The sequence below is a fragment of the Phalangium opilio genome, unplaced genomic scaffold (genome assembly GCF_054372755.1).
Source record: "Phalangium opilio isolate 3A_F unplaced genomic scaffold, DU_Popi_V2 ptg001170l_1, whole genome shotgun sequence".
NCBI lineage: Eukaryota > Metazoa > Arthropoda > Arachnida > Opiliones > Phalangiidae > Phalangium > Phalangium opilio.
This window is the reverse complement of record NW_028324255.1, coordinates 13,372,360-13,396,502: the sequence shown is the minus strand read 5'-3', so window position 1 is coordinate 13,396,502 and position 24,143 is coordinate 13,372,360. Positions and strand designations below refer to the sequence as shown.

The 24,143-nt window shown below is 37.3% G+C and overlaps 4 protein-coding genes, 1 long non-coding RNA gene and 1 other non-coding gene across 8 annotated transcripts; 3 read left to right on the top strand and 3 right to left on the bottom strand.

Moving 5' to 3' along the window:
• Positions 1-2,091: 2,091 nt before the first annotated feature.
• On the top strand, positions 2,092-3,343 carry LOC149587389 (uncharacterized). Of its 2 annotated transcripts, XR_016380376.1 has the most exons (5): positions 2,092-2,227; positions 2,292-2,411; positions 2,503-2,592; positions 3,030-3,119; positions 3,207-3,343. It is a non-coding gene; the product is annotated as an uncharacterized LOC149587389 (long non-coding RNA). The 2 variants fall into 2 exon arrangements; XR_016380375.1 differs by having other exon boundaries at positions 2,292-2,592.
• On the bottom strand, positions 3,240-8,057 carry LOC149587388 (structural maintenance of chromosomes protein 6-like). Its single transcript, XM_089863704.1, has 2 exons — positions 7,837-8,057; positions 3,240-6,705 (listed from the first exon to the last, which is right to left on the bottom strand). Exon 2 carries the CDS (start codon positions 6,692-6,694, stop codon positions 3,461-3,463), a length of 3,234 nt encoding a protein of 1,077 aa, XP_089719830.1. The 5' UTR covers positions 6,695-6,705; positions 7,837-8,057; the 3' UTR covers positions 3,240-3,460.
• Positions 8,058-9,100: 1,043 nt separating this feature from the next.
• Positions 9,101-10,884, top strand: LOC149587387 (DNA-directed RNA polymerase III subunit RPC3-like). Its single transcript, XM_089863688.1, has 2 exons — positions 9,101-10,610; positions 10,682-10,884. The coding sequence occupies exons 1-2, from the start codon at positions 9,183-9,185 to the stop codon at positions 10,823-10,825; spliced, it is 1,572 nt and encodes a 523-aa protein (XP_089719814.1). The 5' UTR covers positions 9,101-9,182; the 3' UTR covers positions 10,826-10,884.
• A 272-nt stretch (positions 10,885-11,156) lies between these two features.
• LOC149587386 (uncharacterized) lies at positions 11,157-14,193 on the top strand. The gene is made up of 3 exons (XM_089863685.1): positions 11,157-11,555; positions 11,631-12,467; positions 12,534-14,193. The coding sequence occupies exons 1-3, from the start codon at positions 11,327-11,329 to the stop codon at positions 14,117-14,119; spliced, it is 2,652 nt and encodes an 883-aa protein (XP_089719811.1). The 5' UTR covers positions 11,157-11,326; the 3' UTR covers positions 14,120-14,193.
• Positions 14,174-16,232, bottom strand: LOC149587385 (uncharacterized). 2 transcript variants are annotated; one of them, XM_089863687.1, is made up of 3 exons: positions 15,557-16,232; positions 14,660-15,482; positions 14,174-14,596 (listed from the first exon to the last, which is right to left on the bottom strand). In XM_089863687.1, exons 1-3 carry the CDS (start codon positions 16,058-16,060, stop codon positions 14,307-14,309), a joined length of 1,617 nt encoding a protein of 538 aa, XP_089719813.1. In that variant the 5' UTR covers positions 16,061-16,232; the 3' UTR covers positions 14,174-14,306. The 2 variants fall into 2 exon arrangements, with proteins under 2 accessions (XP_089719813.1, XP_089719812.1); XM_089863686.1 differs by having other exon boundaries at positions 14,174-15,482.
• A 7,088-nt stretch (positions 16,233-23,320) lies between these two features.
• Positions 23,321-23,392, bottom strand: TRNAH-GUG (transfer RNA histidin (anticodon GUG)). Its single transcript has one exon. It is a non-coding gene; the product is annotated as a tRNA-His (tRNA).
• Positions 23,393-24,143: the final 751 nt, after the last annotated feature.

Sequence of the window (24,143 nt, the reverse complement as noted above, 5' to 3'; positions counted from 1 at the left end):
CGACCAAATAGTAACGAATAGTCTGCACGGCCCTACTCGGAGAACAAAACAAAGAATTAAAGGCGACTAGGCGGTAGGCGAGATTCCGAAACAGGCTGGGAAATAGCACACGTCCACTGGTCCAAAACCAGTTTATTAATTGCTTGGACTAGTTTTTTAATTCAAGAAGTGGGGGTTACTGGTCCTCGGGACCAGTTTATTAATTGCAAATCTATTGGAGAGCAAAGGCTGGGACCAGTCCGGAGACCAGTTAATTATTTCAGACACTAGGGGGTCACTGGTCCAAAGGACTAGTTTAAAAAATATCCTTATTTCCCAGCCTGTTCCGAAATAGGGCCGTGCAGTGCTGCCGTGCAGACTCTGCAGAGCAGACTATTCGTAACCATGGCCCACTCGATCACGCGCATGCTCTTACCCTTCGGCAGGCGATTGCTAAGTGCTGCCGCCGCGTAGTCCCACTTTATTTGTATAAAAACTAGCTTCTATTTTTAAGATAGAGGGGGCGTCCTTCACAATTTCGTCGGTACTAACGACTCTACCTAACCGCTGAGGATGCTGGGAGGACAACGGAGCCGTAGGCGGGAGTACAGTGACTACAGTCTGTAAAGAGGCTTCGCTATAGGTATGGGGTTTCCAGTTTACACTGCATTCCTCTCTCCTTCAAGATTGGGCTTATCTAATAGCGTTTTCCTATGGGTCGTCGCGGAGCGCTCCCATGGAGGAATAAAACTAGGAGATCCTATTCTTCAAAAACAGTGTTTAACGAAGCTGGAAACTACTACTACCATTTTTATTGCTCCTTGGGAGCGCTCCGCGAGGACCCCAAGGAAAACGCTATAAAATTTTAGCTGGAAATAAAACGGTTGACTGTTGTCTCGAAATTGGGCTTTTCTGTACTTAAAATACCGCCAGTAAGCCAAGCTCATTTCCAAGAAACTGTTAGCGATTTCCACTGACTGCTCGCGGAGCGCTCCCATGGAGCCATACAAATGGGAGAAGTAGCTCTCGGCTTCGTTAAAGACTGTTTTTGCTAAATCAGGGTCTCCTATATTTATTGCTCCATGGGAGCGCACCGAGAGCAGTCAGTGGAATTCGCTATGTGATAATTTCAACGGGAGCCCTGCGGGCTCCCAACCCCCTCGAAGCCCAATGTTTTTGGTACCAGGGAGCCTGTGACACCCAAGAAAATTCACAGGACACCCTGAAAACATATTTTTAGGGGGTCGGGTACCAGCCGGGTACCCTGAAAAATTCGGGGCGATGAGAACTCTCCCCCATAACGACAGACCAAAACAGCTCTCGTAAAAGAGTATAAAAAATAAAATGACGAATATTTTCTCTCAAAACTGTGGCAGGAAAGCCCGGAATGCATACTTCCCTCCCTCACATTTTGTTTTGGGCTTGCTCCCTTACTCCCTAGCCTCTGTTCCCTCCCCCCTTTAGGTGAGTGTGACGCGGTTTCTAGGATCAAGACTCAAAAGTGAAAGTAAAAGCTAAAAATACGCGGCTTTTCTTTCCTCGACACCAAAATAGTTGTATGCCTCAGGATGATATTCAAGTTTTTTTTTATTTATTTACCCTTGTCCACAAGGGAGCCCCGGGTACCCCAACAAATTGGGTTTCGAGGGGGTCGGGAGCCCGCTATTACAAGTCTGCCTGCTACCAATCCATGAACCTTCAATCTATTTACAAGTCTGCAATGCACTTATGCAGCATGCTGTTCTTTAAAAATGGCAGCACACCTACTTTACCGCGAAATTTAAACATACAAAACGCAGAACCAAAGTTTACACGATTTGACATAAACAAATAAAGCTCAAATTACTTTAAAATTAAAATAATAAACCTTATATAGAGTGAAAAAATCAATTAGTATTGAAATACAAGCCCAATAATTGCGCAGATGTTTCCCCTAATGAATGTTTTAGTTCATATTTGTCATACTCCTATTCAATTAACGATGTTATTGTTATTACCACGAATAACGGTATTACATCTACTATCTCGTGGTTAATTAAAATACCTCTTATATAATTAGTTCGAAATCCTCTTTTTATGCATCATTCCAATTTGGGGTAAGTTTTGATCGGGTTTGTTGATAAATTAAGATTAAAACGCAACAAGAAAATTATTTTCAGGCTTAACTACTGTAGGCAGAATAGATTCGCGGAAAAAATGCGTTGAACTCTACAAAAAACAAAATGAAACAATAGATTATAGAGAATATGTAAGCCACTAAAATTAATTCTAGAATTAAAATTGGTCTATTTATAATTAATTTTGCAATTAAGGGAGATTCGTGCTCAAGTGTATGTTTGATTGATGGAAATGGTAACAAATCTACAAGCATTCAGCAACCAAACGGAGCCCCGTGTCATGAAGACGTGAAAAATGCAGAGAATAAAAACTAGGTTCAGTTGAATTTCAATTTCTAATTAACTTTCGTTCGGAATTCATTCTTCGAGAGTTAAGATAAAAATTTATTATTTCTCTAAACCTAAGACGTGTTTTAAAGGACAATGTATAACCAAAGAAGCCCTGGATGTTTGTTTTAAAATGATGGGTAAAGAAGAAAACCTCGTTTTAGTCATTGTAAGATCATAAAACCAAAAGTGTATAGAAATAAAAACAAAAAGTACACTTCATTAGTAATTCCCTGGCTTTGGCTGTAAACGACATGTAAATTGAGAAGCAAACTACCCTTCTCTCAACCCCCTGCACGAATTAACCAATAGGGGAGGAGCTTCTTAACGTCATAGGTTTATAGAAAGTAGTACACGATGCTGGCGATCCAAACGTTGACTTTTGGTACTACTTAATAAGCCTATTCACGGCTTGTTCCCTGTGCCACGGTCGGGAAGGGAATGATACGCAGAGGGGTCGACACTATTCTGGGATAAAGGCGGGCTTCTCATACTTCACGGCGAGAGCAAGTTTCAACGAAATGTACTTTTTGTTTTTATATCTATATACTTTTGATAAAACCCTTCCCAATTTCTTCAGGATAATATAATTACTTTTCTATTTAGTATCAACTTTGCAACGTAGTTTGCCTTGGAAAAGATAAACCCAAATACTATGATAAATTTTTTAATTCCTCTCAATCCTGTTTCAAAGGGGTAAAATTAATTGTCTTAAATTAAATAAGCTAACTTTGGAGAATTATGAATTAATTAAGTTTTTAAAACACCAATTATTATTCACAGGGAAAGTTTGGAAAATGCACTGAAACCAAAACATGTGTTGTTTAACATTTTATTCACAAGTTTTTTAAAAAAAAGAACAGCTTAAAAATTTAAACTCTTTACTAAATTTAATATATTTTTTGTAACCATTAAGTGGCATTATCAATAAATTTCGAATATTGAAAAAATAACCATAAATATAAAATGAACACAAAACATTTAATGGAATGATGAAAACTTAGAACTAAATAAAACAATAAAATTTACATAAAAAGTTAAGACGCGGACTCCTGCCCACGCTCTGGATCAGGCATCCTACATATCTTCATGTTTGGGAGGTTATTATTGATGGGCATATCCAACGGTGTTAAGAAAATAAATTGGTGATCCCAATTTTCCGAGGCGGTCGCTAACATCATATCCATACTGAGTTTGCGATTAACCATGTCCATGAAGACATCGTATTCGTCCAAAATACGGAAGGGGTTGTCAATGGCGTCCCATAACGCGAGAATGAAACAAACGGTGGAATAAGAGCGTTCCCCTCCTGACAGTGATTTCATGTCGTTGTTCAAGTGTTCGACACTTTCCGTGGGCTGCACTAAAAGGTCCAACGTTCTTTTCTCATGATTGAAGATTATTTTTCCCTTATAGCTTCTGGTTGCCAGACAAGTCATGAAAAGGTACTTTATATTCATCTCGACGGTTTTTCGGAACTTTGTAAAAGCAGCGTGTCTGTGATCCAGTGTTTCCATCAAACGATCTATCAATCTTTTGTATTGATCAATTTGCACATGAACACTGTCATAATGAATTTGGGCATCCCGGTACCTCTTGAGAACATCCGCTTTCTTTCCCCTCTTGGCTTCTTCTCGATCAAGATGCTTTTGTAACTCGGCAATCTCTCTTTCCAATCTCTCTGTACTTTTATCAGTTTCAATTCTTTCGCCCATCGTTAATGTTCTTTCGGCTAATTCGTTACTTTCGGCTTTAGCTTTAATTAAGTCCGCATCGATTGTTTTCAACGCTGCCTTGATTTCCTTCAGCTTTTTTACGATAGCCGATTTCTTTTGTTGGTGTTGTCCTAAAATTTCGGCTTGTTTGGTGAATTTTGATTTGATAGGTTCAGATACAATATGGAACTCGTCTATCTTGTCCCGAATTTCTTTAATCTCAGCTTGAACTTCAACCAACTTCTTATCAACTTCTTTTAAAGCCGTGTCCGCTTCTTGCCGTTTTTCATCCAAATTCCGATGCTTCAAAGCTAAACCTTCTAAATCTTCCTCTAATAACGCGAAATTTGGTGGTTCCGGGTCTTCAATGTTCTTCAGTTCGTTAATTCTTAAATTGAAGCTATTTATTTCTTTCCTCAATTTTCCTAGTTTAGCCTCGTACTCTTTGTGATGCCTCGTATCTATATTAATCCTTTCTTTAATTTGATTAATCTTTTCGTGAATCGAAGGTTTCTGGGCATTCAAGTTCTCGATCTCTCTGTTAATTTCATTTATATTTTCCTCAACAGTCGTCGTTAGGAATCTGACTTGGTTCTTTGTTGAAGAATAGAAACGAAAGTTAGGAGCGGGATAAATAGTATCTCCGTTTCCGGCAAATGTCATCTTGCAATTTGGTGGAGGATTTCTCAACATTAATTTCCTAGCGGAGGGGCTATCATTTACCAACAGTACGCTCTCAACCTCGCATTGATCTATCAGGCAGTTGGCAACGACGGAATTCTTGATTGACAGTGTATCCAAAACGCTTTTATATTCGTTGCTCCTGACGGAATGGGCTCTGACATCGTATACGTAATCTTCGAACTTGCTAACCATTATGGGAGGTTTAGGGCCATCTCTAATTGTTGTACGAAATATCTCTAATAAGACTTTCTCGTCTTGCATATTATCGCAACAAAACGCGGTCATAACTCCACCAATGCAGCATTCAGCGGCCAAAGCAAAGTCCGCGTTTAAAATTTCAACGTGGTTCCCAATGGGTCCAACGGGTTTCTTTATGAACTTTCCACGTTGAGAAGCGGCTTCCACTTTATTAACAACTTCCGGAATATATCTTCCAAACTTCCTCAAGTTATTGGAACGACTTGCTTCGTAATTAGCCAAGGTTTTCTTCAAATTTTCAATCTGTCTATTGATGTTTCTTTCTTCTTGTTGGTAATTAAAGAGTTCATCTTTGTTATGTTTGACTGATCCAGTTACTTGCTCGTAATCGTTTTGAGTGGTTGGTAACTTTGCTTGTAATTCTTCTCTAAGTTGACTCAAATTTTCAATCTCTATCTCTCTTCGACGTCTCTCTTCGGTGTAATCTTGAGTTCCGGCGGCTTTCAGTTGCTGAATTTTATTTGAGAGGTCCACCTTGTCTTTATTTATGTTTCTCATCTCCAACGTAATCTTTCTGACTGCCAATTCTTTGGTGGATTTATCTTTCTTAAGGTCAGTTTCTTGAGCCTTCAAATCGTTGAAGTGGGGTTTCAGTTGAGTCATTTCATCATCCAACTTCTTAAGATCGTTTTCAATTTCATCCTTTTCTTTTAGAGCGGCGATGATATTCTCTTCTTCCGTTTCAATCTTGGCTTCGAGAGTAGCAACGCCATTCTCATATTTTTCCTTCTTTTCTTGTAGAGCTTCAACTTCTTTCTCTTTTCCTTTGACTATTGACCAGAGTAATTGTAGCCTCAGATCCGCGACATCTTTACGTTGTTTCTCGAGGCTTTGGTGATTCTGCCACTCTTTTTCTCTCTCTTCCATTTCCTTTTTAAGATTCGGAAGAATTCTTTCTTTCTTAGTCAACCGATCATTAGCCAAGGCATGATTGTTTTTCGCTATTGCGTAGTTGTTTTCAATATCTTCCAATTGGGTAGCTCTGGCGAAGAATTTGTACTTATCACGGCTATCAGTGGAATTTAAAAAGTTTCTACTCGTTTCTTGATTCAAGATTGTTACTGGATTATCAACTTGAATATTGAACTGATCTAAAACTTTCATTAGTTCCTCTTTCTTGTTCGATATAATTTTCCCATTGGCACTTTTTAGTTTGTACGTGCTCGTTCCGTCAGAGCTAAGTCTGCGCTCAACTAGGATCTTGTTACCATAATCTTCTTGTCGATAGGGGTTGGTACCTCCATTACGCAAAACAATTTCAATAAAGGCAAAGTTTTTGCCACTTTTGATGAAGCTCTTTACGCTTTGGCCTCGACTGGTTGCGCTTGCTCTACCTCCTAAGCCTAAAACTATCCCAGTTAAAATCGCGCTCTTGCCAGAGCCATTTCTTCCCGTAATAAAGTTCACGTTAGAACCAAATGTGAAACAAAGTTTCTGGTGGCACATGAAGTTCTCTAAGGCAACGTATTCGATGATTCCAGATTCCGCTTCCTCCGTGAATCTCTGGGATATATGAGGGGTTACAGTCATTGTGTCATCAACTTGCGAATCATTTTTCTTTTTCTTTTTAGCTCCGGGAATATCAGTGGTCGATCCTCGACGTTTAGGACTCATTTTGATAATACCTGTGTAATTTAATACAAAAATATGGTTAGAATAACAAGAATTAAGGCTAGAAGAGGGGGAAGTCTAGACTATATTCCAATTCGGGTATAGGTTGCCACAGGCTTTTCATTTCAAAATTCCCTGACTTTACCAGGTTTTCCCTGACCATCTAAAGCCAATTTCGCTGACCAACTTTCAAACTTACACTAACAGACAAGTAAGAATGCAGCCTTTAAAAATTCCTTACAATTATGCTAATTTAATCACAGATTTTAATTGAAACTACTATTTAGTAATTAATAAAACTTTATTAGGAAGTGTCAGAAACAGTTAATGTAGGCCTATAGGATATTATCATTGTCCCTCATTTGAGTCGGTGCACCAAGTTGGCTGTGACTACACATTTTCTCAAGTCAGTATGCACCGGAAATTCCCTGACTTATGACAATTCAATTTCCCTGACACCCTTCTTCAAATTCCCGGACTTTTCCAGGTTTTCCAGGTACTGTGGCAACCCTTGGCAATCTGACCAGAATAGTGTTACTGCCTGGTGATTTGGTTTAGGTAAGGTTAGGTTTGGTTATTTTTAAGTTCAGATTTTATTTAACCCAAAGCTACTGGCAACCACAGAGGTTACCTGGACAAAACAATACATTAAGAATAAATAAGATACACATATCGAAAATTAACTTTGAATAGATGTCCAATTGTCATATATAAATTTTAAAATAGAAGACTGAAATACAATATTTATGCTCATGTTCAAGACTTCAGGTTTTGTTCAGTTAGGTTTAAAATAGTATAGGCCTAAAGCCAGTGAAAGAGAGTTGTCACGTCTTCGGCTCTTTCCAAGGTGACCACCCTCTTTGGCTAATGTAAGACGACTCGAGTGGCTAAAAGTGCGCCTCTTTTTAGGGAAGAAAGAAGCTAAAATAAGAATATTGTGAAAAAGGTGGCAATAAACAAGCTAATTGGCAATAATTTGTTAAATGGCAATATTTAGGGGTTAAAACATATCCAATTTAGTAAAATTTTGGAAAAGGGGGGAAATTTATTCAGTTGATAAAACTAAATAACAACAAAAACAAGCGCACATTTAGCTGGTCATAATCTAAAACCCAATTCCCGCCAAATTTTTGAAATTCTTACACTGTTTTGCTTTGCAGCTTTAAACGTTGGGCCTTGGTGCTGTTACTTATTGAAATTACTGTAGTTTAACCATAGAATGTAAACTAGCGTCACTTGTTTTAAATAAAATTAGAATTGAAGTTTTAACTCATAAATAAACTGGTAAAAACATAAACGAGACCATGACGAGACTAAGTAAATGACTGACGAGTGCCGACTCGCAATGTCGGAGTCGGACTGAAGAGTGAAGAGGACTCGGAGACTCTCCTCAGGCAGACTGGCACAGGCTGAGGCGGGCCGCGCCGGGTGGCATCAGACTTGAAAATAGTGATAAATTCAACGACCCCCTTGAAGCCCAATTTTTAGTGGACAAGGGCAAATAAATAAAAAAAAACGTGAATATCATCCTGAGGCATACAACTATTTTGGTGTCGAGGAAAAGCCGCGTATTTTTAACTTTTACTTTCACTTTTGAGTCTTGAACTCTTGATCCTAGAAACCGCGTCACACTCGCCTAAAGGGGGGGGGGAAGGGAACAGAGGCTAGGGAGTAAGCCCAAATCAAAATGTGAGGGAGGGAAGGATTCCGAGCTTTCCTGCCACAGTTATGAGAGAAAATATTCGTCATTTTATTTTTTATACTCTTTTATGAGAGCTGTTTTGGTCTGTCGTTATATGGGAGAGTTCTCATCGCCCTGAATTTTTCAGGGTACCCGGGTAGTACCCGACCCCCCTAAAGATATTTTTTCAGGGTGTCCTGCGAGTTTTCTGGGTGTCACAGGCAGGGCCGGAAATAAGCACAGGACACTGGACATTGTCCAATAAAATTTTAAAATGTCCCATAATTTTGTTAAAAACTAAGAGGGTCATTAAACAGTTTGACCAATATATTTTCCGAAGTTTTTATAGCTTGACTATGGAGAAGCGCTACTAATTTTACACACTCCAGTGGACAATGTCCTATAAATTTTCTAATCAAACAGGGGATCACTGGGCACATGTCCTATAAGAAAAGTTTCTTATTTCCGGCCCTGGTCACAGGCTCCCTCCCTGGTCCTGGTACCAGTCTGGGAAATAAGGATATTTTTTAAACTAGTCCTGGGACCAGTGACCCCCCTAGTCCCCGAAATAATTAACTGCTCTCCGGACTGGTCCCAGCCTTTGTTAACCTATAGATTTGCAATTAATAAACCCCCACTTCTTGAATTAGAAAACTAGTCCAAGCAATTAATAAACTGGTTTTGGACCAGAGGAAGTGTGCTATTTCCCAGACTGCCTGGTACCCCCTATTTACAAGTCTGGCGACGTCTGCTCTTCGCACGTGCGTTAGCCGTTAGGCTTAGCGTTTGACAGATAAAATTTCGTTAATTATGTCTTCCAACGAAATTAATTTGTGTTCGATTTTGCTAAAAAAATATTACGGAGAAGTTGTAGAAGAAGTTGGTACATATCTCGCTAAATGGGGTGCTAGATCTTTGCGATTTATATCAAGAGATGTAAAATGTTCTATACAAGAAATCAAGAAAGCACTGTGTGTGCTATTGCATCACAACTTGGCTATGTTTATCAACAGAAACAATGCTATTATCGAATACCAATTAAGTATCGAGAGTGTTTTACTGTTAGTACGTTACCCCAAGTACATTTACGCCGCTAAAACACTATATGGAAACATTGCTGAGATTATAGTAGAGGAAATTCTAAGTTCAGGGAGATTGCAAATGAGTGCTACAGTGGAGATGGTAGTTCAAAGACTGTCAGATGTAACCCCGAAGGAGATATACGAGACATTTCAAAGACTAGTTTCTGTCTATTTTCTACGAAGATGTCCCGCTCCAGTTAAATCTTGGAAAGATGATGAGGAGGAAGATAATTTATGCCCTAATATTGAAGTATCGGAAGATCGAGCTCACGCTCTAGTTGAAATAAACCTAGGTGTAATCAAAACTAATGGCAAAAACGACAATGGTGACGACGAACCACCTGAAGATAAACGGATCAAATTAGACCCTACCCAACCTGATTCAGGCGTTTTTTGGATGTTAGACTTTGAACGTTTCCATCAATTCTTTCGGGATCAAGAAGTTGTTAAGCTAGCCAGTAAACGAATCGACCCTACAGCTGGGGAAATTGTACGCGCGTTATTACGTTGCGCCGAAGTTAATACCCCATCAAAAACAATTCAAACCAACCCAGTATCGCGTTACGAAATAATAGATTGTATGAAAAAAGATGGAAATTTACACGATGTTGAGAAGAAAATGGATTCATATTTAACGCTTCTAACCGGAGATGCTTCGGGTTTTTTTAAGAGATTCGACGAACGTACTGGTGGCATGTTTGTAGTTGATTTTGGTCAAGCTTTCAAGGTTTTAACGGAAGCTAATATAGCAGCCGCGGTACAAGACCGATTTGGTTCAAAATGTGCTAGAATTTTTCGTATGCTTCTAATGGAACCTTACTTGGACCAAAAGAAAATCGAAGACAAGTCACTAATCCCTCCTAAAGACGCGAAGGAATTCACGTATAAAATGATGAAGGAAAATTTCATCATGATTAAAGAAATCCCCCAAACTCCTGATTTTGCCCCATCTAGAACATTTTTCCTATTTTACGTTGATTTGGACCGAGTCTGCCGTAATGTAATCTACATGATACACCAAGCTATATTCAACGCTTTATGTCGCAACCTTCACGAAATTAAGACCAACAAAAGGCTATTAGAGAAAGAAAAAATTATGAAAGCTATTCTGGCCAAGCTAGAAAATGATAACGCTCCTGAAGACCATATTCAAGACGTATAAAATTTAACGCAATTTCCTCATATTCGTCACCAAATAATAAATTAAAGTGTGTTTTCATTTTTCAGGTAAAAGAGACTATTACCCCACCGGAACGGGAACAGCTGGCGAAATTAAAGAGAATTAACCAAAAACTTACCTCGTCTCAGATACAAATGGATGATACGCTGTTTGTGTTAAAAAGTTACTTACAATTAAAGATTTGTAAATAAATTCTTTGTATGATATCATCATTATCATGTATCATTTCCAAATAAAGATTGAATTTGCATATTTTCTTTTGCCTTCAAATCTCAGAAAGTAAAAACAACTTGGTAGTACAGACAAATCAATAATGCTAATAAAATGTCAAACTAATATTGATTAAACTTGCCATATACGTTAAACGTTAATTTTATAAATTGGTGGACGATTTGCCATAAAATTAACTGTATTGGTTTGCCAGTATTATGCATGACTAACAAAATAGAGTTATATCAGAAGCCTTAGTGTGTCGTCACAAATGCTATTTGCGCATAGAACCAAAGCGATACCAAGAACGGATTCAGGATACCATAAGAACGTTGAATGGTAGCATTATCCCCTGGTACCGTGAAGTCATACTTCTTTCGAAAACAGTTCCCGCCTTCCTTCTGGGCAACGCCTTAAAATCCGTTTTTAGCGCCATCGGTGGGGTATAAGGTCAAAGACTGACCTTTTTCTAACATTTCAAAATGGAGGTGCCCGTGGATGGCTTTCCATCTCAAAATCTAAACGATGGTGTTAAACTAACTCCTAAATTAGTCGAATTAATTATAAAAACCACAATTGAGACCTCTGAACTAACGGACTTAAATACTAGCTTGAGTTATAATGTCAAAGAAGGCAGTTTTGCGGTTGTCATTACTAGAAACGACCACGTATTTTTCCCTCAAATTGCAAGGCTTAGCACTGATATACAAGGTAAAATAAATTTTGACCCTTTTTCAAATATTTTAACAATTTTGTAAAGTCTTAATGATTTACCGAATTATTCAGTTGATAAAGACCACAGTTACGCAGCTATATCACATCCGTCTTTTCTTGAAATGAGTGAGCAAAACGTTGTTCTAAACCCATTTAGAATTACTATCAGCGGTTCATCATTGCGGGCCAGTTTTCAAGTACTCAGCATAGAAAAAGATTTTGTACCTGAAGTTATCAAATGGACACAGGAAGGATTTCTTGTGTCGGAAAAACTACTTCCACTACTGAATAAGGTATCAGCAAAAGGAAATTGCCGTGTGTGTGAAGGTTTATCACCGGAGGAAGCATTTATAAATGGTGACGTAAGGGTTAATAGTTCCACTTTGGTCAAAAGAACATCACCATTCCTGAGATATGAGTCCCCAAATTGTTCATTCATTAAGCCTAACCAAAACAAAAGTAGTACAAAGTGCCAAGAATGCCAAAAATATGTGAGCAATTTAAAGGGATATGTCAAACGAAAAGGTACTATTGACATCGAAAGTAATAATTTGAAAAGGCCAAAATATGATGTGTCTTCGAGAGTTAAAATATCAACACTGACACCTCGTACTCGTAAGAAGAGATTTCAGAATTTAAGAAGAGAAAAGAAATGGCTTTTAAAAAGGAATAAACAGCTTCAACAGAAATTAGAAAAACTGAAAGTACCTTTAAATGAAAACCAAAGCAAAGAACTTTCGAAAATTGTGGAAATAATTGAGAGAGATTTTCCAAACCAATTAACTGAGGCTATTGAAGGAAGTAACAACGGGAACGTTTCCAAAAAGCTAAGAGAAGCATGGAAGGGAGACAGAGATCGTGTGCACCAAGAACAGATGGGAGATTTTTTTAAAGATCAAATAAGGAATGGTAAGACTTTTTTAAGACTTGTTCCAACTGAGTACTTAATAATTATGTTTATTATTGGTCTACTAGAAACTGGGAAAACTAGCAACATTTGGTCAATGATTACGTACAGAATAGCATTGGCAATATATATTAGAAGTCCTGCCGCATATCGAGCTCTAAGGAGTTTCAAAATTCTACAGCTTCCCTGCGAGGATTCTCTAAAAGATTTCACAAGAGCCAAACTACAAAAACCAGGAATAAACTTTGATTATTTAGCAGAACAAAAATCAAAATATGAAGAAATACAAGCAGAACAAGTTGAAAAGGGACTACGCAAACCACTCGGTGAAGGAATACTCATCTTCGATGAAGTCCACTGTATAACAAAAGTTCACTGGAATGCCAAGAATAATGAATTAACGGGCTTAGCACTGGATCCCAAAGAATATGAATCGCTCATTGATGTTTACAAAATGGTGGAAGATGATATGCCAGCCCCAACAGATTACATTCTTCAATTCCTGTGGCGTGACCTGTCATATAAATTTGATATTGTTGGCCCATATGTTACTTCCAGTGGCTCGATAAAGCACCCCATTCTTTATGCCATCCTATTAGACGTGTTAGATGCATTTCATTCCTATGGGTTTAAGACCAGAGCACTAGTTTGCGATGGCGCCAGCTCGAACCTGTCTTTAATTAAGCATACCTTAAAACAGCGAGGCTCATTTAGTTTTGCTACAAGGGAAGATGGATCAAGAGATCACAGTATAACCGCGTCGTTTAAGCATCCATGTTGGCCATTCCGAAGATTGTCATGGATCATATGCCCATCCCATGAATTGAAGAGCATGGTTTCAGCACTTTACGCATCGAGACCTCTGGGTACAAAAGGTTTTCAATTTTGTGGAGTGGAATTTGGATGGAACGCGGTGCGCCACGTCTATGATGAAGACCTCAAAAGGTCTAATGAGAACAAGGCGAAAAGAGTTCGCAAACTTTACAAGAGCTATATCGATAGGGATACTTGGACACGATTAAATGTAGCACCGTCAAAGATCATGCAACAGGAGGAAATGTTAGTGGCCTTATACGAGATTGCATACCCTGATGATAAGCCTGCTCCTCCACATCAAGACGAAATTATTGCTACCCGAGAATATCTCCTTAGTTGCAATAAAATCTTCGAAGAAGGAATTCTTAAACGGGTCCGGATGGACAACTTAAAACATGAAGTACTATCCTCTATAAGTGAAGGATTCAGCTTTTTTGAGAATTGGTTGAATGACGTACTGGACACATTTCCTGATATAAACCTCAATTCTCCTCAACAAAGAGTGTTTCTGTCCTGGCAAACATGGGACCTTCTGAGAGTCATGGTTTTTGGCTTTAAAGAGTTGGCCCAAGACTTTTTGACAGAGCATCCAAATAATTGCATCATACCAGGAAGGGTAAATGGTAGTGCCATTGAAAGTTTGTTCGGGCAGTTTAGAGAAGTTTCGGGGGGAAAGCTCACAGGCTCTAACTATATTTCGGCGCAAAGAACGAACATTATGAAAATTGAGGTACAAGGTCAGAAATTTACACACGACAATTACCGGGGCTGTCACATTTCAGTGGCAAAATCAAAACTTAAAAGAGTTAGAAGGCGAAAACTTAAATTTAGCCCTTGACTCCCGACAAAAATTGTGTTTCTTAAAATTATGCAAAGTTAATGAATAAACTAATTTTTACTTTGAAACAAAAATGACTTTTATTTTCATATGTATCACAAGAATTTATCACAAGCTTTTGATCACATTAAAATTTTAGTAACAGAGGAACCATAGTTTATCACAAGAATTAAGGCTATCACATTTTCTAATGATAATAATCATCTAATTTCTTAGGCTTTGTTGTTAATCTCTTTGATTTAGGTTTGTAAGGCGGTGGTGTGCGAATTTTAGACACTACGGTGGCATGTTCTCTTTTAGCTGGAGATTTCACTCTTCCCTTATTTTGGACCATTTTAGTAGAGGCTTGATTTACTTCCTGAGTTTCTTGACTTCTGACTGCACATTTTCTACGAGGAGCTCTCTGCTTATTTTTTTTAATAGGAACTTTGTTCATGTCTTTCTTATGAGCAGCCTCACTTGGTACGGTTGGCTTTTCTGGTTCAGAAATAACTTGTTTACTAGGAACTTCCTCTTTGGCTTCAATGAATTCAGACTGACCTGGTATAGTTGGCTTTGCACCTTCAATAACTTTTTTAGCACAGGAATCAGCATTTTTTGATGTGATCACTAACACTTCATTTGTTTTTTGCACAGCCTTTCCCTTTTTTATTTTTTTACTAGATTTTTTTATTGACATTGTTCCCAACTTGTCTCGCAACAGAAAACCTCCCTTTGGGGTTTTTTCTGAATAAGACGCAAAAAGGAAATCATTAAATCTTGCATTTACAAGTTTGGAAATAAACATTCGATAGAATGTTTTCTTGTGAGAATTTTCGCCAGTAATACTGTCAGCTATTTTCATAAACTGAGCCTCTAAATCGTTGTCATACTTCACTTTTGGGCACGATACAGCTGCTACTTTTGATCCTAATATTAAAAGTTTTCCTTTGTTCATATTCTCCTTTATTTTGGAATCAACAGCCCTCAGAAATGGGTCAAAAACCTTTTTCAAGAAATATAGGAAACCTTTGTCTCTTAGTCGTAGGCTTTGGGGAAGATGACAAAGTTTTTCACTTTGTGTCATTGAAAATGCTCTGACTAGCATCAAATGGTTTCTTGCTTGAGTTCTTTGTTTGATATTTTTCCTAAGTAGATTCTTTGATAGAGCATGAATACTTTTTAGAGAGGCTCCCCCTAACTGAATTAGTCGAGAATCCAAAGACTGGTCAGGAACATTTGTGGAGATTTCTGCGGTGCAACTTTCAGTGGCCACTCCACTACCATCATGTGAAGTTTCTATTAAGCTCAGGCACAATATAAGGGTAGAAAATATCCCTTTGGCTACAGCATTAACCACTATCGCAAAGTCGTCTAGCATATTCTAAATTCAAAAGTTAAGAGCTCACTATAATCTGGCAGTTTAAGAAATGTTTATTAATATTAATGCAATATTACCTTTGATATGGGGGCATCATTCATTTCCAGGCTCATTAGCCACATGGAATTTAATTGCTCCCTCCTTTCAGAAGCTTTGCATTGATTTTCAGTCACTTCTTCATTTTCATGAAGATAAACGCTGGATTCAATGTCTGACATTATTAATTCGCGCCATGAAGATCTAAGGTGCAGGTTATTGACATCGGAAGCCTTTTTTTCGTCATAGGAACTTTCATATAAATCAATTAAAGTCTTCCAGAGGCAAATAACTAAACATTCAAAGTGGCTAATATCACATAATTCAGAATTTGTCACCTTAAGCCTTGGCGTTTTACGCCAAAGTTTGAAAAATTTGTTGAATTGACTTTGATCCAGATAAATCTGGCTCTCTAATAGAAATTCTACATTCTTAATAACTTCTTTATGGTCTATTTTTTTTAAATATATCACTTCATCATTAATTATTTTAACCGTTTTGTTCTTTACACTGATCCCGACACTCCTAGACCTGGGAGACTCCATTTTCCGTCCGGAAACGGAAACGCGAAATAAATGAATGATAATCTAGACTCTAGAGGGCGCTAGAAAATTCCCAAAAATATAGGCCCTTCCCTCATATTATGAAAAGTATGACTTCATGGTGCCAGCATTGGCTTGTTTCAACGTTCTTATGGTATCCTGAATCCGTTCTTGGCGATACCAAACATGGCCACCCGCTGCCGAAGTTAAGCCTGTGTCGTTTGAAGGGAAAATGTAGCTAACATAACAAAATTAGCTTAAAAGAACGGCCTTTTTCAAAATATAAAAGGAAAATTGTTAAAAAGAATAAATGTTCTCTTATTACAAAATAATTAGCATTTAATTAGTCTTAAATTAGCACTACCGCGCTGCTATTGCTTTAGTGGCGTCTGCTAGCCTTAACCCCTTACCCCTACGGGATTGGTTGAATCAATCCCGTGCGGGTTCTGGCTAGCAGACGCTCCTAAAAATGGCGGCACAGTACTTCTCGTTTTTAAGACTAATTAAATGCTAATTACTTTGTAATACGAGATCATTTATTTCTTTTAATATCCGTAAAATCATAACTTGTAAACGGTGTCCCTTGTGGCAAAATCGGTCGCAGAAGTTGCATAAATGGCGCCCGGAAATATAAAAAATCTTCTCTATGCAACAAAGTCCGCGCGTTTCAACCAGGGATAAGGGAGTCAGATGGATTGGAAATGATGATGGGCGACCTGCGGCACCATATCTCTCCCAGTGTACCTCGCGCACGCCCCTACCCTTCCGTAGGCGATTGCCAAGTGCTGCCGCGTAGCGCCATTTTATTTGAATGAGAACTAGCTTCTATTTTTGAGATAGAGGGAGCGTCCTTTACGATTTCGTCCGGCACGACCCTACCTAACCGCTGGGGATGATGGGAGGACTATGGTGCCGTAGGTGGGGGTACAAAGGCAACGCTTAAGGTATGGGGGTTTCCACTCCATTACTCTCTCCTTCAAGTTTCAACCGATTTCACAAATGTTTAGTACACTGGTTTCCTTTAACCCAGGGTTGTTGATTTTTTTGATTTTTTCAATCTTAGAAAACATTTTTTAAAAATAAAAATATATTCTTGATTTTAATCTAATGATTTTTTTAAAAAATCTGTTGATTTAAATCAGTGATTTAAATCAAACAACCCTGCTTTAACCTATAGACGGGCTGAATGGTCTTTGGGTTCGATTTATTGCCATCTTTTAAAACGGTGGACAGAAATTTAAAAACCCTTCTTTATGGAATAATGTCCGCGTGAAAAGTAATAAAAAATGTCCCGACGGGCATACGGGCAACACCGAGTGCCTTCGCTCTTAGGGTGCTACAAAGATATATGTCATAAGTAAAATCTACCCATTCTTTATATCATTTTGATGAAAGTTCTTATTACACGCGAGCGACGCCGTGGGTAACAGCTAGTGTTTCTCCATTCTCATTGGAGATCAATTGCGTATCTAAACAAGCTCTACGAGAAAAACTTTCAGAACTATTCTCTGGCAAAAAGGCGGTGGTCTTATGTTGAATATATAATATTGTGGTATCACTATTTATAAATCTGCTCAGGGCCATTTTTACCCTCGGATTTTCCGCTGAGGCTTTGTTATTTTGTTGTAGTTCGTAATTAAAAATTTCTAGAATTTTTTAAAGGCCATTATCGGAATGAAACTATTCAGCCAGAAAATATTTTCCTGCTTCTTTCCTTTCAAAGAAAGGCTGAAATGCAAAAGAATTTGAATCTTTTATCGATTATTTTTCTATAAGACCAATCTGTATTGTGAAACACTCTGGAAATCAATATTAATTTAGATTTTGTCGATAAATTAAAAGTTGCTTCTCCCCTCAAAAAACCTTGGAACGCATAATGTAGAGTAAAATTTACAATGAGGTGTGATGAACATTGTGCGTAGTACGTGTGATAATCATAATGCGCCACATAGAGTGTTCCAGGCTGGTAGGGTTGGCGTTGGGCGATTGGTTGAAGATGCAACTTTACATCATTCGGAGATATAAAAAAATTTGCCGAGTTTTCATTTTACTCTCTCTTTCATTAAAATTTCGCCCTGATACCAATTTTTAAATGATTAGTTAAAATACATAAAACGTTAACCACCTAATTCTTAAGAGTCATTATTGTTGTTGCTTACTGAGCCTTGATATCACACCTCCCATCTAATTCACAATGTTACGAAACTTTTTAAAAATGATGACAAAGCAGATTCTGTTCCATTTGGTCTTGATATTTAATATATAAGCAACGGACTAATTAGATAGATCTTCAAAAGAGAATTTCAAATTCAATAAGAAATATTCGGTTCCAGAGTGTCATACAGACGATGAAACGCATTTCTCAGGTACCGTGAATTCTCTTTTATAAACTTAAAGCCAAATATAACTTATTTTATCCCCTCTTTATTTTCTTAATATAATAAATATAGAAATTATTAATAAAATTAAACGGGCTTGACGAGAAATTTAGTTTTTGGGTCCAATTGTATACCAATTAACAACCATTTCTGTCCAATTGACGTGTCCAGGGTCCCGAGGGGCTAGCCACTTGTGAAATCAAGTGTACACTCGACATGAAATCATTTTGAAATCAAAATAAAATCTTGAAATCATTTTGAAATCAAAGTGAATTCTTGAAATCATTTTGAAATCAAAGTGAATTCTTGAAATCATTTTGAAATCAAAGTGAATTCTTGAATTCGTAGTGAAATCATATTGAAATCGTAGTATAATCATATTGAAATCGTAGTGAAATCATAATGAAATCGTAGTGAAATCATAATGAAATCGTAGTGAAATCAAAATGAAATCGTAGTGAAATCATAATGAATTCTAGAAATCGTCTTGAAATCATTTCGAAATCAAAACGCAGTCTTGAAATCATTTCGAAATCAAAACGCAATCTTGAAATCATTTCGAAATCAAAACGCAATCTTGAAATCATTTCGAAATTAATATGAAGTCTGGAAATTATTTTGAATTCAAATTGAATACTTGAAATCATAGTGAATTCATAGTGAAATCATTGTGAATTCTTAGTGAAATCATTGTGAATTCTTGAAATCTTGGTCTATATTGGTTAAATCATTGTGAATTAGTATTAATCCTATAGGTAAATTCGAATATTACCCCAACGTCCATGTTTCTCTTTACACAATAATATTCAAATTGGTCTATTCCGAAGTATATTTAAGATGTTTGCATGACTCAGGCCGTGGGAAAATTCCGCGCTCGGTTCCGCGCCTAGTGCGGCCTAGTGGTGATTTTCCGAGGGGTCGGTCATTCATGAAATCCCGTACGCTACCCGTGAAATCCAATTTAAGAAATCCGAAATCAATGCTGATTTCGAAATCAAATAAAAAATCCGAAATCAGCAACGAAATCACAAAATCGGTAAAGAAATCATAAAATCAGTAAAAAAAATCACAAAATCAACCAAGAAATCACGAAATCAACATAAAAATCACAAAATCAGAAGCAAAATCAGTAAAGAAATCGTGAAATCCATTACAAAATTCACGAAATCCAAAATCAAAAGAAATCACAAAATCCGACGAAATTACGGGGAAAAATCTCAAAAACCGAGGAAATCACGCAAAAAACCTCAAAATCCCAGGAAATCACGCGAAAAACCTCAAAATCCAACGAAATCACGCGAAAAACCTCAAAATCCAACGAAATCACGCGAAAAACCTCAAAATCCAACGAAATCAAGGGGAATATCGCAAAATCAGTCGAAATCACGGTAAAAATAGCAAAATCCGACGGAATCACGGGGAAAATCTCAAAATTCGATGAAATCCATTGGATTTTATCAAATTCTGAAATCAAACAAAATCCGACGAAATCAAACGAAATCAAATGAAATCCGACGAAATCAAATGGGATTTCGAAATCCCGTACACTTTTTCCTAAACGTCCGACCCCTCGTGATTTTCCGTGATTTACCAGGCTAGCTAGATAGTGATTTACTTGTAATTCTTGTGATTTCCTTGTAATTCTTGTGATTTCCTTGTAATTCTTGTGATTTCCTTGTAATTCTTGTGATTTCCTTGTAATTCTTGTGATTTCCTTGTAATTCTTGTGATTTCCTTGTAATTCTTGTGATTTCCTTGTAATTCTTGTGATTTCCTTGTAATTCTTGTGATTTCCTTGTAATTCTTGTGATTTCCTTGTAATTCTTGTGATTTCCTTGTAATTCTTGTGATTTCCTTGTAATTCTTGTGATTTCCTTGTAATTCTTGTGATTTCCTTGTAATTCTTGTGATTTCCTTGTAATTCTTGTGATTTCCTTGTAATTCTTGTGATTTCATAAAAATTTAGATTGAATTCATATGAAATCCTTGGAAATCAGACTGAATTCATATGAAATCCTTGGAAATCAGATTGAATTCATATTAACTCATATGAAATCAGTTTGAATTCATATGAAATTATGTGAATTCTTTGGAAATCACATGAATTCTTTGGAAATCACATGAATTCTTTGGAAATCACATGAATTCTTTGGAAATCACATGAATTCTTTGGAAATCACATGAATTCTTTGGAAATCAAATTGAATTAATTTGAAATCAAATTGAATTCAGTGGAAATGAAATTGAATTCATTGGAAATCAGATTGAAATCATTGGAAATCAGATTGAAATCATTGGAAATCAGATTGAAATCATTGGAAATCAGATTGAAATAATTGGAAATCATTTGAAATCGCTTGAAATCTTTGAACTCGCTTGAAATCATTTGAAATCGCTTGAAGTCATTTGAAATCGCTTGAAGTCATTTGAAATCGCTTGAAGTCATTTGAAATCTCTTGAAATCTGAAATCACTTGTACACTTTTTCGCCCAGTGGCAAGCCCCTCGCAGGGTCCACAGGGCCGGATTAAAGGGGTGGGCAAGGGGGCACTGGCCCCAGGGCGCAAGGCTTGTTGGGGGCGCTTTGAGTAAGACTATTCCCCCTCAGCAACATTTACTGTTCTTTTTTTCTCGGCTTAAGGGGGCGCTTACTATCTCGGCTCCGGGTGCAAAATTGCTTAATCCGGCCCTGAGGGTCCAACCAATTGGTTTCTGAGTCAATTGTATACCAAGCAACACCAATTTGTTTCCAATTGACGCGTGAAGGGTTAATCAATTGGAAACCAATTGGTTTCTGAGTCCAATTGGATACAAATCAACACCAATTTGTTTCCAATTGACGCGTGAAGTGTTAATCAATTGGAAACCAATTGGTTTCCGAGTCCAATTGGATACAAATCAACACCAATTGGTTTCCGAGTCCAATTGGATACAAATCAACACCAATTGGTTTCCGAGCCCAATTGGATACAAATCAACACCAATTGGTTTCCGAGTCCAATTGGATACAAATCAACACCAATTGGTTTCCGAGTCCAATTGGATACAAATCAACACCAATTGGTTTCCGAGTCCAATTGGATACAAATCAACACCAATTGGTTTCCGAGTCCAATTGGATACAAATCAACACCAATTGGTTTCCGAGTCCAATTGGATACAAATCAACACCAATTGGTTTCCGAGTCCAATTGGATACAAATCAACACCAATTGGTTTCCGAGTCCAATTGGAAACAAATCAACACCAATTGGTTTCCGAGTCCAATTGGATACAAATCAACACCAATTGGTTTCCGAGTCCAATTGGATACAAATCAACACCAATTGGTTTCCGAGTCCAATTGGATACAAATCAACACCAATTGGTTTCCGAGTCCAATTGGATACAAATCAACACCAATTGGTTTCCGAGTCCAATTGGATACAAATCAACACCAATTGGTTTCCGAGTCCAATTGGATACAAATCAACACCAATTGGTTTCCGAGTCCAATTGGATACAAATCAACACCAATTGGTTTCCGAGTCCAATTGGATACAAATCAACACCAATTGGTTTCCGAGTCCAATTGGATACAAATCAACACCAATTGGTTTCCGAGTCCAATTGGATACAAATCAACACCAATTGGTTTCCGAGTCCAATTGGATACAAATCAACACCAATTGGTTTCCGAGTCCAATTGGATACAAATCAACACCAATTGGTTTCCGAGTCCAATTGGATACAAATCAACACCAATTGGTTTCCGAGTCCAATTGGATACAAATCAACACCAATTGGTTTCCGAGTCCAATTGGATACAAATCAACACCAATTGGTTTCCGAGTCCAATTGGATACAAATCAACACCAATTGGTTTCCAATTAACGTGTCCGGGGTCCATCAATTGGAAACCAATTGGTTTCTGAGTCCAATTGGATACTAGGTCATTGAATATATATAACCCTAAACGAATCGAACCTAACCTAAACAACATGAAAATAAAAATGATTTATTTGTAAACTGTGCAGAAATGGGTTATGGTAAAAAATGGTGAACTAAAATTTCAAATTAAAAACAGTGCTCAAACGGGCCATAAAAAATGTGCGGAATTGGGCTATGATTCTCGAAAATTTTAAGGTACAATGTTATGTTAGCTAACCTTTTTTCTTCAAATAATAAAAAAGGGAAGTGCTGCAATACTACTTACACTGTTTTTTTGACAAAAATCTCGTAACAGGCATTTGCGCTATTTGTTCTTTTACTGGCTTTAACAACACTGATTGAGGGTAATGGATATGGATACGGTTACGGCTACAACCCTTACTACAACTACGAAAACTACAACAGATACGGTTATGGTGGCTACAACAATTACTATCCGAATTATTACAGCTCAAACATGATGAACTACGGGCGATATTACAATCCGTATCAGTATTACGGATATTATGGGAAATAATAAAATATTATCAACGTTTTTACAGCAATATTTAACTAACATTTTTACAATGTACCGTGACAAAGATTAAAATAAACAGAATATAATTATATGAGATAAAAACACTATAATTTATTATTGCCTAGCATACAACCTGTCAACGAAAGGAAACGGACAAAAATGTAAATGGAGGTATCAAATTATTATGTTACTTTAATTTTAACGAGTTGCCATCTTGAATTTATATTAATTACTGCTATCAAAACGCAACGTTCTCGCCACGGCTGAGATTTTGTTAGTGAAACACTATTTGGAAGTACAATTCTCACGAAATCTTTGTAATAATTAATGTTTTATATCAAACATTTTTACTATTAATTAAAATGAAATCAAGAGGGTAAAAATATTTGTGCTTGATTTCATGGCAATTCTTTATAAAAAAATACGGTAAAAAACTTCATGCCGTGACCAGGATTCGAACCTGGGTTATTGCGGCCACAACGCAAGGTACTAACCACTATACGATCACGGCTGCGAACACACGGTGCTGCTGAAGATCTAGCAAATTCTCAAATCCTCTAAAAGCCAAAGAAATCAACCATGACCATAACACTCAAAAGAATTTTTAGAAGACGGACCGTCGTATAGCTTAACACCAGTATATAACTTCAATTTTAGTAACATTTTTCTTAGCCCTGGCTGTGAGTGTTTTTCTTTTCCCTCCAATCTCAACCGGTAACGCAACAATGAAAGGAATGAAAATATGGATTACTATCATTACTTTCTTTAGAATCTAGCAAGATAATCTGCATTTAGGCTATATATGTAAATTATAGTATAGCTTAATTAATATGTAAACACTATTCAAATATTATATCAAAAGATGTTCTTAAAATATCGAAATGAAACGAAGCGCCATAGCTACACAGTTACTAATGGCATCAAACTTCCGAAAAATATTTCAAATATTTTCACTTCATATTGTTGAAAAACTAAATTGCGGTTTTTAAGAGTACTTATCCTACTAGCACATGGTAAAAATGAACAGGGAGTATCAACCAAGGAGCGGAAGCTGTATCGATACTACGAGACATGAAATGCTATCCTTTATTTTTGCAACCATGGATAAGTATAAATTCCAACCAGGAATGTATGGAGAGGCTGGAATGGCTAAAGGGGCTCTCGTTTACCCTTGATGGTGGAAACATAAGGCGAGTCCTTTTTTGCTTTTTAGAAGTGTAGCTCCTACCCCTACGTCTGTTTAGTTGTCTATACCGAAGGTC